We start from the raw sequence: 14,626 nt of genomic DNA, 5'->3' as shown, positions 1-14,626 counted from the left end.
TATGCCTTCTTTCATTTATTTACTTTAGGTCCAATGCACACAGCCACATCACTTTTGCAGTCTGCAAATCGTGGATCCACAAAATATGGGTGCAGTTCGTATGCAGTCTGTGTTTTTTTGCAGACCCACTGACTTTAATGGTCTGCATCTTGCGGAACAGACATACAGATGTGGAAAGAACACGGATTATCTGTGTCATTTCCGCACCTATATACCCGTTCTGCAAAAAGATACATGTCCTATACTTGGCCAAAAAATGCAGACCAATGCAGAGGCAACATGGATGGAATCCGTATTCTGTGGATGTGCAACTTGCGGACCGCAAAATACATAAGGTCATGTGCATGAGACCTTATGCCGAACTGTTTTACCTGGACAACCCCTTTAAGTGCCAAAACAGGGTCTTACCTATTTTTCATTATACTGTACCAAAAAAACCAAGGAAGTTTTTCTTTTTTGTGTTTATTTGAACAAAACAAAAACAGAATAAAATTAGGAATCAGCCAGACTTTCAGAATTCCATTTACATGCTGCAGTGAAAAAAAAAATATTTTTTGAACCATGCCACATTATTAAAAACCTCAGTGCATGCAATCTTTCAACTCCTAATGACTTCAATCGGGAAAAAGGGACTGGAAGGAAAACCAGAAGCAAGAGTTTGTGTGATGTTCCCACAGCGGTGGATCTAGGAAGTGCTTTTGTATCCTGCAATACATATTGTGTATATAATACTGTACTACAGAAATCCATTGTTTCTAGATCTCTTGGTTTTAGTGTTACTGTGTTAATTTAGTGTGTTATTGTGTTATTAGCACCACTGCTTTCTCAATTCATTACGGAAAATTATTCTGCAATTTACCACAAAAATGGATGAAGGCGTGTTATTCCAGATTTGAAGAGGTTTTATTTAAATAGAAAAAAAAATGACATTACAGACAAGGATATATCCTGCCAGACAGCTTCCTCTACAACCATTCTTTCACATCTCCCTTCACACATAAGACTTGTTAAAGAATTACTCCACAAAGTGCCTTGTGTGTTCGTCATCTCTAAATCTTCAGGTCCAGCAATTTCTATTCAATAACATTCTTCTATGTTCATTATAAACCTGCAACAAACAAACAACGGTAAATATGGAGAGATGAATATCTTTTTAGGCATACTATGGTCAAGGCGTGCAGGGGTTAAACTAGTGGGTGCTTAGGGTACATTCACACGTCAGTATTTTTCTATATCCCGATCTTCGGTCCGTTTTTTTGCGGATCCGTTGTTCCTGAAAATGTTTCCGTATGTCATCCGTTTTTTGCGGATCCGCAAAAAACGGAAACATGTATAAATTTCAATAAGCAAATAAAAGTTGTTTGGATTTCTTTGAAAAAAATAAATAAAAATTAAAATGTAATTTCCAGGAACGGAATCCGCAAAAAAGGGATGACATACGTAATGACATCCGAATGTCTTCCGTTTTTTGCGGATCCATTGACTTTGTATTGTACCAGGATCCGAATTTTGCGGAAAAGAATAGGACATGTTTTATATTTAAACAGACATGCGGAACGGAACAACGGAAACGGACAGCACACATTGTGCTGTCCGATTTTTTCCAGGACCCATTGAAAATGAATGGGTCCAGATCTGTTACGCAAAAAACGGAACAGATCAGGAAAGAAAAAACGGACGTGTGAATGGACCCTTAAGGTGGGTTTACACTGCCCATTTGTAGGCAGCTTATTAGGGACGAACGGTCATACAAATGCTAGTTCCCGATAATCTGCCCGTGTAAAGATGCAGAACATCGCCCGATGAACGAGCAAGAAACAATCTTTCATGTGGACAACTAAATCATCAGATTGTGCCGTGCCCAGAAACCATGAATCTGTAGAAGGACGAGCTATGGCAGTAGTCATCGCTCACCCATATACTGTGGAGATCATGGCTGCATGTAAATGTAGCTCTTTACCTTCACTAACAAGCGGGTAGTTATTGGGAACAGTTTCTTCCCCACAACAGCCTGCTCCATGGGGCTGTGTAGATCCACCTTTATTAAGGGGATGGGGAGGGGTGATAAAGTATCTGGAATACATCTACAAGGGAAATATAGGAGAGGCTTTGTAAGCCATTTTCTGTCCGCCTGGAGCAAAGAATAATGGACAGGTACATGTAACATACAGGGCTCAGTCATCCCAATAATCTTCTCTATGATGATGTAACCTGTGGTAGTTCTTCCCACTACTACATTCAGGTGCCCCGTATGCTTACCATTTGCAAAGCGGCATTGTTTGAGCACCTCTGAGAATCCCTCACACAGCTTCAGGTCGCCCTGGTTCTGAGCACACTCCAGGAACTGTTTCATCTCATACTGACATGGCGTGTACTGAGACTGCTGCTGGTACGCTGGCTGAGGAGCAGTAGGTTCCTAAAATAAAATAGACATTTGGTTAAAGGGGTTGTCCATATTGATTACCTATCCTCAGGATAGGTCATCAATATCAGATCGGAGGGGGTCCGACACCCCGCCCTTCAGCTGTTTGAACAGAAGGCGTGCGCCATGCCAGCGCTGCCTCCTCTTCATTGTTTACCTTCTCGCCGTTGCATCTGCACCAGTGAGCAGGTGTAATTACTCGTTCCTATACATTTCTGTTGCGATCCCCACCAACTGATTGAATGCTCATGGAGAGCACTGCCTCTCACCTCTCTGCAATAGACCGCCTCAATAGAAAGTCTAGGAGTCCGTCTCCTGCGGCGAGGAGTCCTCTGAGTGATTTTCTCTCCACCGCATGGAGACCCCCACAATTAAAACCTTGATATGTCACAGATGTAAAAGAAAACTGTCTTAGTTGCCCATAGCAACCTATTAGCTTTCACCTTTCATTTTCCAAAGGAGCTGTGAAAAATGTAAGGTGGAATCTGATTGGTTGCTATGGGCAACTAAGCCAGTTCTATTTTACTCCAGTTTTGATACATTTCCCCCTATCAGCTTAACCCATTAAGGACCCTGCCATTTTTCACCTTAAAGACCAGGCAATTTTTAGCAAATCTGACATGTGTCAATTTATGTGTTAATAACTTCATGTTTGGATCATTTTGTGAATGCCATTTTATTTTTTGGGGACGTTACAGGGCTTAGAAGTTTAGAAGCAAATCTTGAAATTTTTCAGAAAATTTCCAAAACCCACTTTTTAAGGACCAGTTCAGGTCTGAAGTCACTTTGTGAGGCTTACATAATAGAAACCACCCAAAAATTACCCTATTTTAGAAACTACACTCCTCAAGGTATTCAAAACTGATTTTACAAACTTTGTTAACCCTTTAGGTGTTCCACAAGAATTAATGGAAAATGGAGATGAAATTTCAGAATTTCACTTTTTTGGCAGATTTTCCATTTTAATCAATTTATTTCCAGTTACAAAGCAAGGTTTAACAGCCAAACAAAACTGAATATTTATTGCCCTGATTGTGTCGTTTACAGAAAAACCCCATATGTGGTCGTAAACTGCTGTACGGGCACACGGCAGGGCGCAGAAGGAAAGGAATGCCATAAGGTTTTTGGAAGGCAGAGTTCACTGGCATAATTTTAAGTTGCCATGTCACATTTGAAGACCTCCTGATGCACCCCTAGAGTAGAAACTCCCCCAAAAATTACCCCATTTTGGAAACTACAGGATAAGGTGGCAGTTTTGTTGGTACTATTTTAGGGTACATATGATTTTTGGTTGCTCTATATTACACTTTTTGTGAGGCAAGGTAACAAAAAATAGCTGTTTTGGCACAGTTTTCATTTTTTGTCATTTACAATGTTTATCTGACAGGTTAGATCATGTGGTATATTTAAAGAGCATGTTGTTACGGACGCGAAAATACCAAATATGACTTTGTTTGTTTGTTTCAGTTTTACATAATAAAACATTTTTTTAGTGTCTCAATATTCTGAAAGCCATAGTTTTTGGGCGACTGTCTTATGTAGGGGCTCATTTTTTTCGGTATGAGATGACGGTTTGGGTGCTACTATTTTAGGGTGCATATGACTTTTTGATCACTTGCTATTACACTTTTTGTGATGTAAGATGACAAAAAATGGCTTTTTTTTTTACACCGTTTTTTTTATGGTGTTCATCTGAGGGGTTAGGTCATGTGATATTTTTATAGAGCAGGTTGTTATGGACGTGTCAATACCTAATATATATACTTTTTTATTTATTTAAGTTTTACACAATATTTTAAAAAAAATATGTTTTAGTGCATAGTCCGAGCCATAGTTTTTTTGTTTTTTGGGCAATTGTCTTAGGTAGGGTATCATTTTTGAGGAATGAGATGACGGTTTGATTGGCACTTTGGGGTGCGTATGACTTTTTGATCGCTTGCTATTACACTTTTCATGATTTTTCTTTTTTTTTTTTACGGTGTTTTTACGGTGTTCATCTGGTATTTTTATAGAGCAGGTTGTTACGGACGCGGCGATACCTAATATGTCAACTTTTAAAAAAACTTTTTTAAGCATTTTTGAAACAGAAAAAAAATCATGTTTTAGTGTCTATGGCGGAGAGCCATCGTTTTTTTTTTTTTTGGGGCGATTGTCTTAGGTAAGGGCTTATTTTTTTGCGGGATGATGTGATGGTTAAATTGGTACTATTTTGGGGGCATACGCCTTTTTGAGCACTTGATGTTGCACTTATAGTGATGTAAGGTGACAAAAAATTTTTTTTTTAGCACGGATTTTATTTTTTTACGGTGTTCACCTGAGGGGTTAGGTCATGTGATATTTTTATAGAGCCGGTCGATACAGACACCTCGATACCCAATATGTCTACACAGGAGCGCGCGTTCACAGGATCGGAAGGTAAACGAGTTCATCTACAGCCTGCCAGTGGCGATCATTCGCTGGCAGGTTGTAGATGCGATTTTTTTAACCCCTCAAAGGTATATCAGACGCTGTTTTGTTAACAGCGTCTGATATACCTGCTATCTGGTCTTCTGGTGGTCCCTTTTGCTTGGATCGACCACCAGAGGACACAGGCAGCTCTGTAAAGTAGCACCAATCACCACACCACACCCCCCCCCCCCCCCCCTGTCACTTCTTAACCCCTTATTAACCTCTGATCACCCCCCTGTCATTGATTACCCCCCTGTAAGGCTCCATTTAGACGTCCGTATGTGTTTTGCGGATCCGCAAAACACGGACACCGGCAATGTGCTTTCCGCATTTTGCGGATCTGCACATTGCCAGAACTATATAGAAAATGCCTTTTCTTGTCCGCAATTGCGGACAAGAATAGGACATGTTCTATAGGCTCTACAAAAAACGCAGTGTTCGCCTAATCAGGCCTGATCTTGTGCGCACACTTGTGTTTAGCCCGCCCCACCGCAGTGACAGAATTTTTTTTTCCTGATCACTGCAAAAACACCGTAAAATCGCTGCGGCGCTATAAAGATCACTTTTGAGGGGCATGGCGAGATCATAGAAGATTTTTTTTTTGGCACAAGTTAGCGGAAATTGATTTTTTTTTTTCTTACAAAGTCTCATATTCCACTAACTTGTGACAAAAAAAAAATCTCACATGAACTCACCATACCCCTCACGGAATCCAAATGCGTAAAATTTTTTAAACATTTATATTCCAGACTTCTTCTCACGCTTTAGGTCCCCTAAAATGCCAGGGCAGGATAAATACCCAACATGTGACCCAATTTTGGAAAGAAGACACTCCAAGGTATTTCGTGAGGAGCATGGCGAGTTCATGTAAAATTTTATTTTTTGTCACAAGTTAGTGGAATATGAGACTTTGTAAGAGAAAAAATATTTAAAAAATCATTTTCCGCTAACTTGTGCCAAAAAAAAATATATTCTAGGAACTCGCCATGCCCCTCACAGAATACCTTGGGGTGTCTTCTTTCAAAAATGGGGTCACTTGTGGGGAATTTATACTGTCCTGGCAATTTAGGGGACCTAAAGCGTGAGAAGTAGTTTGGAATCAAAATGCGTAAAAAATGCCCTGTGAAATCGTAAAGATTCTCATTGGAATTTGGGCCCCTTTGCGCACCTAGGCTGCAAAAAAGTGTCACACATGTGGTATCGCCGTACTCAGGAGAAGTAGGGCAATGTGTTTTGGGGTGCATTTTTACATATACCCATACTGTGTGAGATAAATATCTCTGTAAAAGACAACTTTTCCCATTTTTTTATACAAAGTTGTAATTTTACAGAGATATTTCTCTCACATTTCTTTTACATTTTTGTACCATAGTTTGTAAACGCTATAACTTTTACCCAAACCAATAAATATACACTTATTGCATTTTTTTTTAATCAAAGACATGTAGAACAATAAATTTAGAGAAAAATGTATATAGAAATGTAGTTATATTTGAAAAATTTTACAACAGAAAGTGAAAAATGTCTTTTTTTTGCAAAAATTTGGTCAATTTCGATTAATATAAAAAAAAAAAAGTAAAAATGTCAGCAGCAATGAAATACCACCAAATGAAAGCTCTATTAGTGAGAAGAAAAGGAGGTAAAATTCATTTGGGTGGTAAGTTGTATGACCGAGCAATAAACCGTGAAAGTAGTGTAGTGCAGAATTGTAAAAAGTGGTCTGGTCATTAAGGGGGTTTAAACTAGGGGAGCTGAGGTGATTAAAAAAAAAAATATATATATTTTTTACTTTATTTTGGGAAAAGGGTGCTTTTTTTTTTTTTTTACTTGAAACATTTAAAATTTCAATTTTAATATCACTTTATTATTTGTCCCACTATGGGACAGGGTCTGATCCCTGTTTCAATACAGCACAATACATCTGTATTGTGCTGTATTGAACTGTCAGTGTCTTACACTGTAAAACGCTAACTGTTGCCTAGGAGACCCAGCCCTGGGGCCCTCGGGGAACCGATTGGGATGTACAAGCTGCCGCAAACCCCCTTTGCAGTCAGCGTGACCGCGGCATACAGGGGGTTAAACCGCCAGCATCGGTGTTTTCACCGCTGCTGGCAGATACAGCAGGGGCCCGGCTGTCAGCATCAAACGGGCCCATGCTGCTGATCGCGGCAGCAGTTGTGGGGAAGCGCGTTAAGTACCTGCAAGTTAGGACGAGCATTCTCGTCCAAGGTCCTGAACGTGTTAAGGACCCCCTATACACACACACAAATTTGCTCTGGCGTTTTTATTTCACTAAAAAGAATCCATAAAAGTTGTCTGAATTTTTACCATACTGCATGCGATTTTGGTAGTGGCTTTTATAATGGTGTTTTTTCTAAACAAACCCCAGAACCCCCCCCCTCCCAAACACCACCTAATTAACAAAAACACCAGCCTGTCACACATTTTGCTCGTTCATTCGGTGATCAGCGGCACTTTTAGATGCCTAGATTATCGGGATGAGCCTTCGCAGGAACGCTTGTTCCCAATAATCTGGACAATTATTGGTTCGTCTAAATCCATCTTTAAGCGCTTGTTCCGATGCGCATACTGAGCTGCCAGTTGATGCTCCTGTTTATGCAATTTTTTTTTATATAGTCCAATAAACTTTAGGGCGCATTCACACGACAGTGTGCTGCCCGTGCAATTTGCAGTTCGCAATGCACGGGCACCGATCGTGGGGCAGCCGCATGCAGACTGCAACCCCATTCACTTGAAAGACAGAACAAGTTCTATTTCTTGCACAACAGAAGCACGGAACGGAACCCCACGGAAGCTCTCCGTAGTGCTTCTGTTCCGCACCTCCAGACCCATTCAAGTGAATGGGTCCGCATCCGTGATGTGGAATGCACACGGCCAGTGCCCTGTGTATTGCAGGGCCGCCGTATTCGGGCCGCAATACGGCCACAGGAGCACTACGGACGTGTGAATAAGCCTTTAGACAGATAATGGATGCTTTCTTCATACCTGCCAAAGCCCCAACGTAATTTACTGGTCTTACCTGGTAAGTGATGTCAGCTCTTGCAGGTTCAGAACTGCTTCCACCACCAAAGCCTCCAGTCATGGCATGTCCTATAGTGTGCCCCACTGCAGAACCAACGGCTACCCCAGCTGCTGTGGTTGCCATTTGTGCCATCAGACCGGGTTGTCTAGGGGCTGCTGCTGCTGGTCCAACTGCAGAAGGAGCAGGTGCTGCAGGCAGGTGTGCTCTGGGTGGCGGAGCGGGCCTCATCACGGGTGCCCGGCTGAAGAATCAAAAGTAATAAATCATCAGTTGCTCGCTTACAAGGAAACATATCTAAACGCCTGATGAATATATGAAACCTGTTTATTATGGCTTCCATACTGTAAATGTACATGAAGTCTGCCCAAACAACCTACTTCATGTGTGCCAGCTGATGTTGCCAACAGAGAACTTAGGGTACTTTCACACTAGCGAGTTCCGTCCTAGGGGCTCTATACCGGAAAAGAACTGATCAGGTATATCCTAATGCATTCTGAATGGAGAGCAATCCGTTCAGGATGCATCAGTTCAGTCCCTCTTACGGTATTTTGGCCGGAGAAAATACCGCAGCATGCTGCGGTTTTCTCTCCGGCCAAAAATCCTGAACACTTGACGGAATGCCGGACCCGGCCCCAAGTGTTCCGACAAAACGGATCCTGTTTTGTGGTCTGCGCATGAGCAGACCTTTAAAAATGAGAAAAAAAAATATCGGATCCGTTTTTCCAGGTGACAACCGGAAAGACGGATCCAGTATCGCAATGCATTTGTGAGACGAATCTGCATCCGGATCTGTCTCACAAATGCATCCGTTTGCGTCCGGGTTGCCGGAATCCTCTGCCGCAAGTGTGAAAGTACCCTAACTCAGCAGGCAAACAAGTGACTGTGTATTAAATGGCGCCCAATAACTACATGTAGCAGGCTGCAGCATTGACCACACATCATAGACCCGGCCAAGCTGTCCAGCCAGCATACAGAAATGTTCCAGAAGGGCTGGCTATGCATGGGTCTGGTCAAGTGCCCCTCCGTCTGCGGCCATGTTCTGAGGACATCAGGGCAGGGTCTTTTTTTTCCCCTAAAACCACACCCATTCTTTCATAACCCCTTTAAGGTGATGCACAATATGGCTTCTGCTTCACAATGGTGCAGGCTCACTGACCCCACACCATCAGCAGCTACTGCCCGCTGTACCAGCGGGGAACTGTTTAACCACTTGGATGCCACAGTCAATATCAACTGTGGTGTGGCCTCTAAGGGGTTAGACAAAAGAAGAAAAAAAGGAAAAAGAAGGAGATTAGAGAACCTTTGCACAAAAGGTATCCCACTCACAGGGCGCCAACGGTGATGGGACTATTACTCAGTTATTGGAAAGAAAAAACAAAAAAAAGTACAAACAACCACAATAGGGGAGGCTGCTAAAAAGTAGCTTTAGCACCAGGCTAAACGCTTAGGTCATCACAGGAAAAGATACGTGTAAGATTTTTGGTCTATAATGGTTTTGACCTTCTTAATTAATTTAAAATTACACAAGAAAGCGCCTAATCCCCACAAACATCAATAATAAAAACTCAGTAATCTTTTTCTCCTGAGGAAGGTTTTTTTTTATGTACACCCCGAAACGCGTTGAGCCCTATTAAATAAAGAAAATGAAGAAGATGAGCCTAGTCTGGATGTGTGTGGATTTCGACCACTGATATATCATAAGCGAACCTGGCCGGGGGATACTGTCTCAGGTATCATAATACCATACCTGTTTGACATTCCCCCAGTGAAGTGAGTAAGAATCAATTAATTTTACATTGCATGTCCATTCAAGATTCGGCGTGAATTTTTTTTAAGTGACCTTGGCCGGGGGGTACTGTCTAAGGCAGATGCATGCCGGTTTGACAGCCCCTCAGTGAAGGGAGTAGGAATGCTCACAGTTTTGATGCTTTTTATAATGCAAATCTGCGACATTTTACTGAGTTTTTATTATTGATGTTTGTGGGGATTAGGCGCTTTCTTGTGTAATTTTAAATTAATTAAGAAGGTCAAAACCATTATAGACCAAAAATCTTACACGTATCTTTTCCTGTGCTGCTCTAAGGGGTTATCCTTGGAAACCACAGGCGAGTCTAGAGTCCCCCTCGGTCAGGAGGGGAACATGGAGACCTAAGGGGTTAGACAGGGGCCATGCCCCACATCAGCACACCACTATGTCATGCCAGAGAGGATGTGGGACCAGGGAAGCTTCAGCATGGGAGCAGTGGGGTATTGATCAGATATGTATCCTCAGATAGGGAACCCATTTTCAGAACTTGCCAGTCAGTGGCACTGTCTTTGGACCCCATTTGGACCAGAATTGTGACCTGCTGTATACACGCCACAGCTGCTGACCGGTAAACCCGTCACCCAGAGGCCACTGGCCGGCTCCAGCGGGAACCAGAACAGTGCTGGAGCCGGACAGGAACGTTTTTGTTTTTTAACTCCTGCCTGCCCATATAAAAAAAGGGTTGAAAGTCTCGGAGAAGCCCTTTATTGTAACCTCTGCTGACGGACTTTGGCCTACCATGAGCTCTAGTTCTATACAGTGCCGTAAGATCAGACACCTAAAAGATTCCTCATAGACGGCCGCACGTGACACATACCGGAGAAGCCGGCTCTGAGGGCCCCTTCTCCCGAGAGAAACATGGCCGCGCTTGTACTATACTGTACCTGGCAGGCGCTGCCATCCGTGAAGTTCGGCTGCGGCTTCCTCTCGGCATGACTACTGTATCGGTAAAGGCTGAATCCCACTGGGTCTCGTTCTCCTCACGTCCTTCACCACAGTGCTGCTTTCAATGTGATTGCGTCACTAACCTTGCCGCACGCTAATATCACTTCTGACGTGTGACGTAGCACGCCCTCACGTAGCGAGACTAGCTATTAACTCCGCCCATAGCAGGGCTTCTAGAAAATGTCCAGTCGGAAATGTGAAGGTCAAAGCGTGACGCAGCAGTTATGTAAATGACGAAGCGTCGTGAAGTAACACGTGACGTGTCCTGACCGTGACGACATGTTCATACTTGCCCTCATGTTTCTAAATCCGCCGCCAGCGCTACTATCACACTGGCGTTATTCTTTTCCGGTACTGAGTTCCGTCACAGGGGCTCAATACCGGGAAAAAACGCATCAGATTTGTCCTAATGCATTCTGAATGGAGAGCAATCCGTTCAGTATGCATCAGGATGTCTTCCGTTCCGTCCCTTTTACGGTATTTGGATCCGGAAACAAATACCCGTTAGCATACGTATTTCCGGATCCGGCAGGCAGTTCCGGCAACAGAAGTGTGAAAGCCTAAGGCCCTGTCACATGAGCGAGTATTCCGCGCAGGTGCAATGCGTGATGCAAACGTATTGCGCCCATACGGAATCCGGACCTCACTTGTGCGTTGCATGAAAATCGCAGCATATTCTATATTCTGTGATTTTCACGCAACGCTGGCCCCATAGAAGTGAATGGAGCTACGTGAAAATCACATCCGCAAGCAATGCTAAGAGATGTTTGTATACATTCAGGTTTTTTTATCACGCGTGTGCAAAACACATAAAATCGCATTGCACCCGCGCGATAAAACCAACTGAACGCGATCTCAGGCAAAACTGAATGACTTTGCCTCTGAAATTGCGCAGTTATCACTGAACACATCCGTACCGAATCCGGACACGCTCCGTGTATCTTCTTCTCTCTGGCTGCCAGCCAATAGAAATTTAGGGCAAAGTAGCTAAACCTATTTTTAGGCCCCTTGTAGACGAGCATGTCCGGATTAGGTCTGGATGCGTTCAGTGAAAAATGCGCAATTTCGCAGGCAAAGTCATTCAGTTTTGCCTGCGATCGCATTCAGTTGTTACGTTTTTAGCAGGAGGTGCAATGCGATTTAATGCACACAGCCCCATTGAAATTAATGGGTTTCGGCTTCCGTGCGGGCGCAATGCGTTCGCATCACACATTGCACCCGCGCGGAATACTCGCTCGTCTGCAAGGGGCCTTAGAGCCTGTTATAAGGTATTCAGCACCCTGCAATTCGTCATTTTTTTTATTCCATACCTTCCCGAAAACATAATTTTTTAATCAAAAATATTTCACCTCACAGCAGTATGAGAGCTTGTTTTTTGCTGGAAAAGTTGTACTTTCTAATGGCATCATTTAACCCTTTCCTGACGCAGTGATTTTCAGTTTTTTATTTTTCGCTCCCTGTCTTCCAGGATCCATAACGTTTTTATTTTTCCGTTCATAGTCATGTGAGGGATTGTTTTTTTGCAGGACATGTTATACTTTCTAATGGCATCTTTTAAAGGGGTTGGCCGGGTTCAGAGCTGAACCCGGACATACCCTTATTTTCACCCAGGCAGCTCCCCTGAGGCTAGCATCGGAGTATCTCATGCTCCGATGCGCTCCCTTGCCCTGCGCTAAATCGGTCAGGGAACGGGCTCTTTTGTTATCAATAACACTGCTGGGCGGAAACTTCAGCCCGGCAGTGTGTTTGGTGACGTCACCGGCTCTGAGGGGCGGGCTTTAGCTCTGCCCTAGCTGTTTTACTGGAGCTATATCCCGCCCATCAGTGCCGGTGACGTCACCGGGGTTCTTGGCAGCCCCATGGAGAGCCCCGGTACGTCACCGGATCTCCAAAAAATGCCTTTGCCCTGCACAATTTAGCGCAGGGCAAAGGAGAGCATCAGACCATGAACTGCTCCGATGCTCATGTCAGGGGGGCTGCCGGGGGGAAAACGGAGGGATGTCTGGGTTCAGCTCTGAACCCGGACAACCCCTTTAATATTGTATACAATTTAGTGGGAAGCAGCAAAAACGTCCAAATAGGATGGATTTTTGAAAGAAAAAAATAAATGAATAAATAAAGCAATTGTATAAATGACTTGTGCTCTTCTTTCTCCAGGTCAGTACGATTACAGCGATACGGACACAGGTATAGTTTTTCTTGCATTTTAATACTGGGGGGGGGGGGGGGGACTTTAGAAAAAATTTGATTTTTTTTCTTGTCATCACTGTATTGTGACCCCCATAACTTTATTTTTATAGTTATGTCTACAGAGATTTGACTTTTGGCGGGCTACTACCATTTAAGGCCTCTTTCACACGGGCGAGAATGCGTGAGGTGAACTCCGTAGTGCTTCCATGCCTCCATTCCGCACCGCACCTTCTGGATTGCAGACTCATTCAAGTGAATGGGTCCGCATCCGTGATGCAGTGTACAAATGGCCGATGCACGTATATTCGGCCAACAACAGCCGTGTGCATGAGGCCTAAATCTGATTATTCCGGTTTAGGAGTCCAGTGGGAGGTCCTAATCAGTGATTGACAGCCTTTCCAATAGGACTTCATACAGAGATCACGCTCAGTTACTGAGAAGGGCCGCCCACTAGACTCCTTAGCACAGAAAGAGCAGAGATTTAAATGAATGGTCAAAATTTGGATAGGACTGCATGTTCCCTTTGATAGGGTTGCTTGTCTTTGAGATTTCTTATGTTGTCACTCTTAATTGACCTGGCTTGTTGACTCCTCTTTTGCTTCGTCCCCAATATGCTGCATACTTATCTCTGCTACATTACTGTTACTGACCTTTGGCTTATCGGACTACAATTATATATTCTTATTATACCATTTCATTAAAAACTTTTTAAAAACTTTTTTCGTCCTGCTAGAGGATCGTTTGAGCACTACTATAATACACTGCAGAACTTGCTGTATATTACGCGTATTAGCATTACATGAATAGGCATCCTACAAGGCCTGGCCTCTGGCACAGTCTGTGTAGCGGTGACAGCTTTGGCCGTATCATCTATATATACGATTAGTGTACTGCCACAGTCATGAAGTAGAGGGGTGCGCTCATCCTCACTATTAGGAAATAGGCTAAATATCTATAGATACTAAATATACAAAAGCATATAAACTATGGCCGGATGGCAGCTATAAGGGTACTGTGCAGAACGTCAGCTGCTGGCACCAGCTATCTCCCCCTACTCTCCCACATCCAGACCTCTGCCGGCAGTGTGAGCATCAGGATTTGTTCTGTTGCAGCATTCACTGTGTCGGATAAATGCCTTTATATTTTGATAGTTTGGCCATTTTCTGACAGCACAATGCGAAGATAAATAACATACCAGAATTCGCATGCGACATTTCCCCAAACTGAAAACATATACATTGCTTACCGGTAATTGTTTTTCTTGAAACCCATGACAGCACCCATGTGTGATGGACCTCCCATCCAGGACAGGAAACCTGAGGATATAAAAAGTTCACACCCCACCACACCTCAGTGATTTGCAAGGAAAAAGAGATAGACCCCAGCCAGGGAGCCAATATGGTACATTCTTTCCCCAACTAAACTGGGATATAACAACTTCAAGAATAAACCCATAAAAAAAGAAGAAAAAGGGTTGGGAAAATGTTGGGATGCTCTCATGGGTTTCAAGAAAAACAATTACCGGTAAGCAATTTATGTTTCCCCTACCCATGCAGACTAAACTATGAACTTAAAATTAGGGAGAGGGGGGGGGGGGGGGGGGGGGGGGGGGGGCACAGCTTGCAGTACCTTCCTCCCAAAGGCAGCATCAGAGTCCAGAGGCAACCTGTAGTGTTTTAAGAAAGTATGGGGCAAAGACCATGTGGCCTCTCTGCAAATCTGAGATAAGGAAGCCTCTGTCCAAGTAGTAGCTACTGCCCTAGTTGAGTGG

At 43.3% G+C, this 14,626-nt stretch overlaps 1 protein-coding gene across 1 annotated transcript; it reads right to left on the bottom strand.

Annotated features, from left to right (window-relative positions):
* Positions 1–879: 879 nt before the first annotated feature.
* CHCHD2 (coiled-coil-helix-coiled-coil-helix domain containing 2) lies at positions 880–10,765 on the bottom strand. Its single transcript, XM_040424803.1, has 4 exons — positions 10,605–10,765; positions 7,911–8,154; positions 2,260–2,416; positions 880–1,108 (listed from the first exon to the last, which is right to left on the bottom strand). The coding sequence occupies exons 1-4, from the start codon at positions 10,652–10,654 to the stop codon at positions 1,101–1,103; spliced, it is 459 nt and encodes a 152-aa protein (XP_040280737.1). The 5' UTR covers positions 10,655–10,765; the 3' UTR covers positions 880–1,100.
* Between the last annotated feature and the right edge of the window lie 3,861 nt (positions 10,766–14,626).

The sequence above is a fragment of the Bufo bufo genome, chromosome 3 (assembly GCF_905171765.1).
Source record: "Bufo bufo chromosome 3, aBufBuf1.1, whole genome shotgun sequence".
Taxonomy (NCBI): Eukaryota; Metazoa; Chordata; class Amphibia; order Anura; family Bufonidae; genus Bufo; species Bufo bufo.
This window is presented reverse-complemented; position numbering and strand designations above follow the sequence as displayed.

What these genes read in the sequence shown, in the direction of transcription:
- CHCHD2 (XM_040424803.1), bottom strand. Translation starts at nt 10,654, where the DNA reads ATGCCGAGAGGAAGCCGCAGCCGAACTTCACGGATGGCAGCGCCTGCC. An exon ending in CGGATGGCAGCGCCTGCCAG is followed by an intron (nt 8,155 to 10,604) that starts GTACAGTATAGT and finishes TTGATTCTTCAG; the next exon opens with CCGGGCACCCGTGATGAGGC. An exon ending in GAGCTGACATCACTTACCAG is followed by an intron (nt 2,417 to 7,910) that starts GTAAGACCAGTA and finishes ATTTTATTTTAG; the next exon opens with GAACCTACTGCTCCTCAGCC.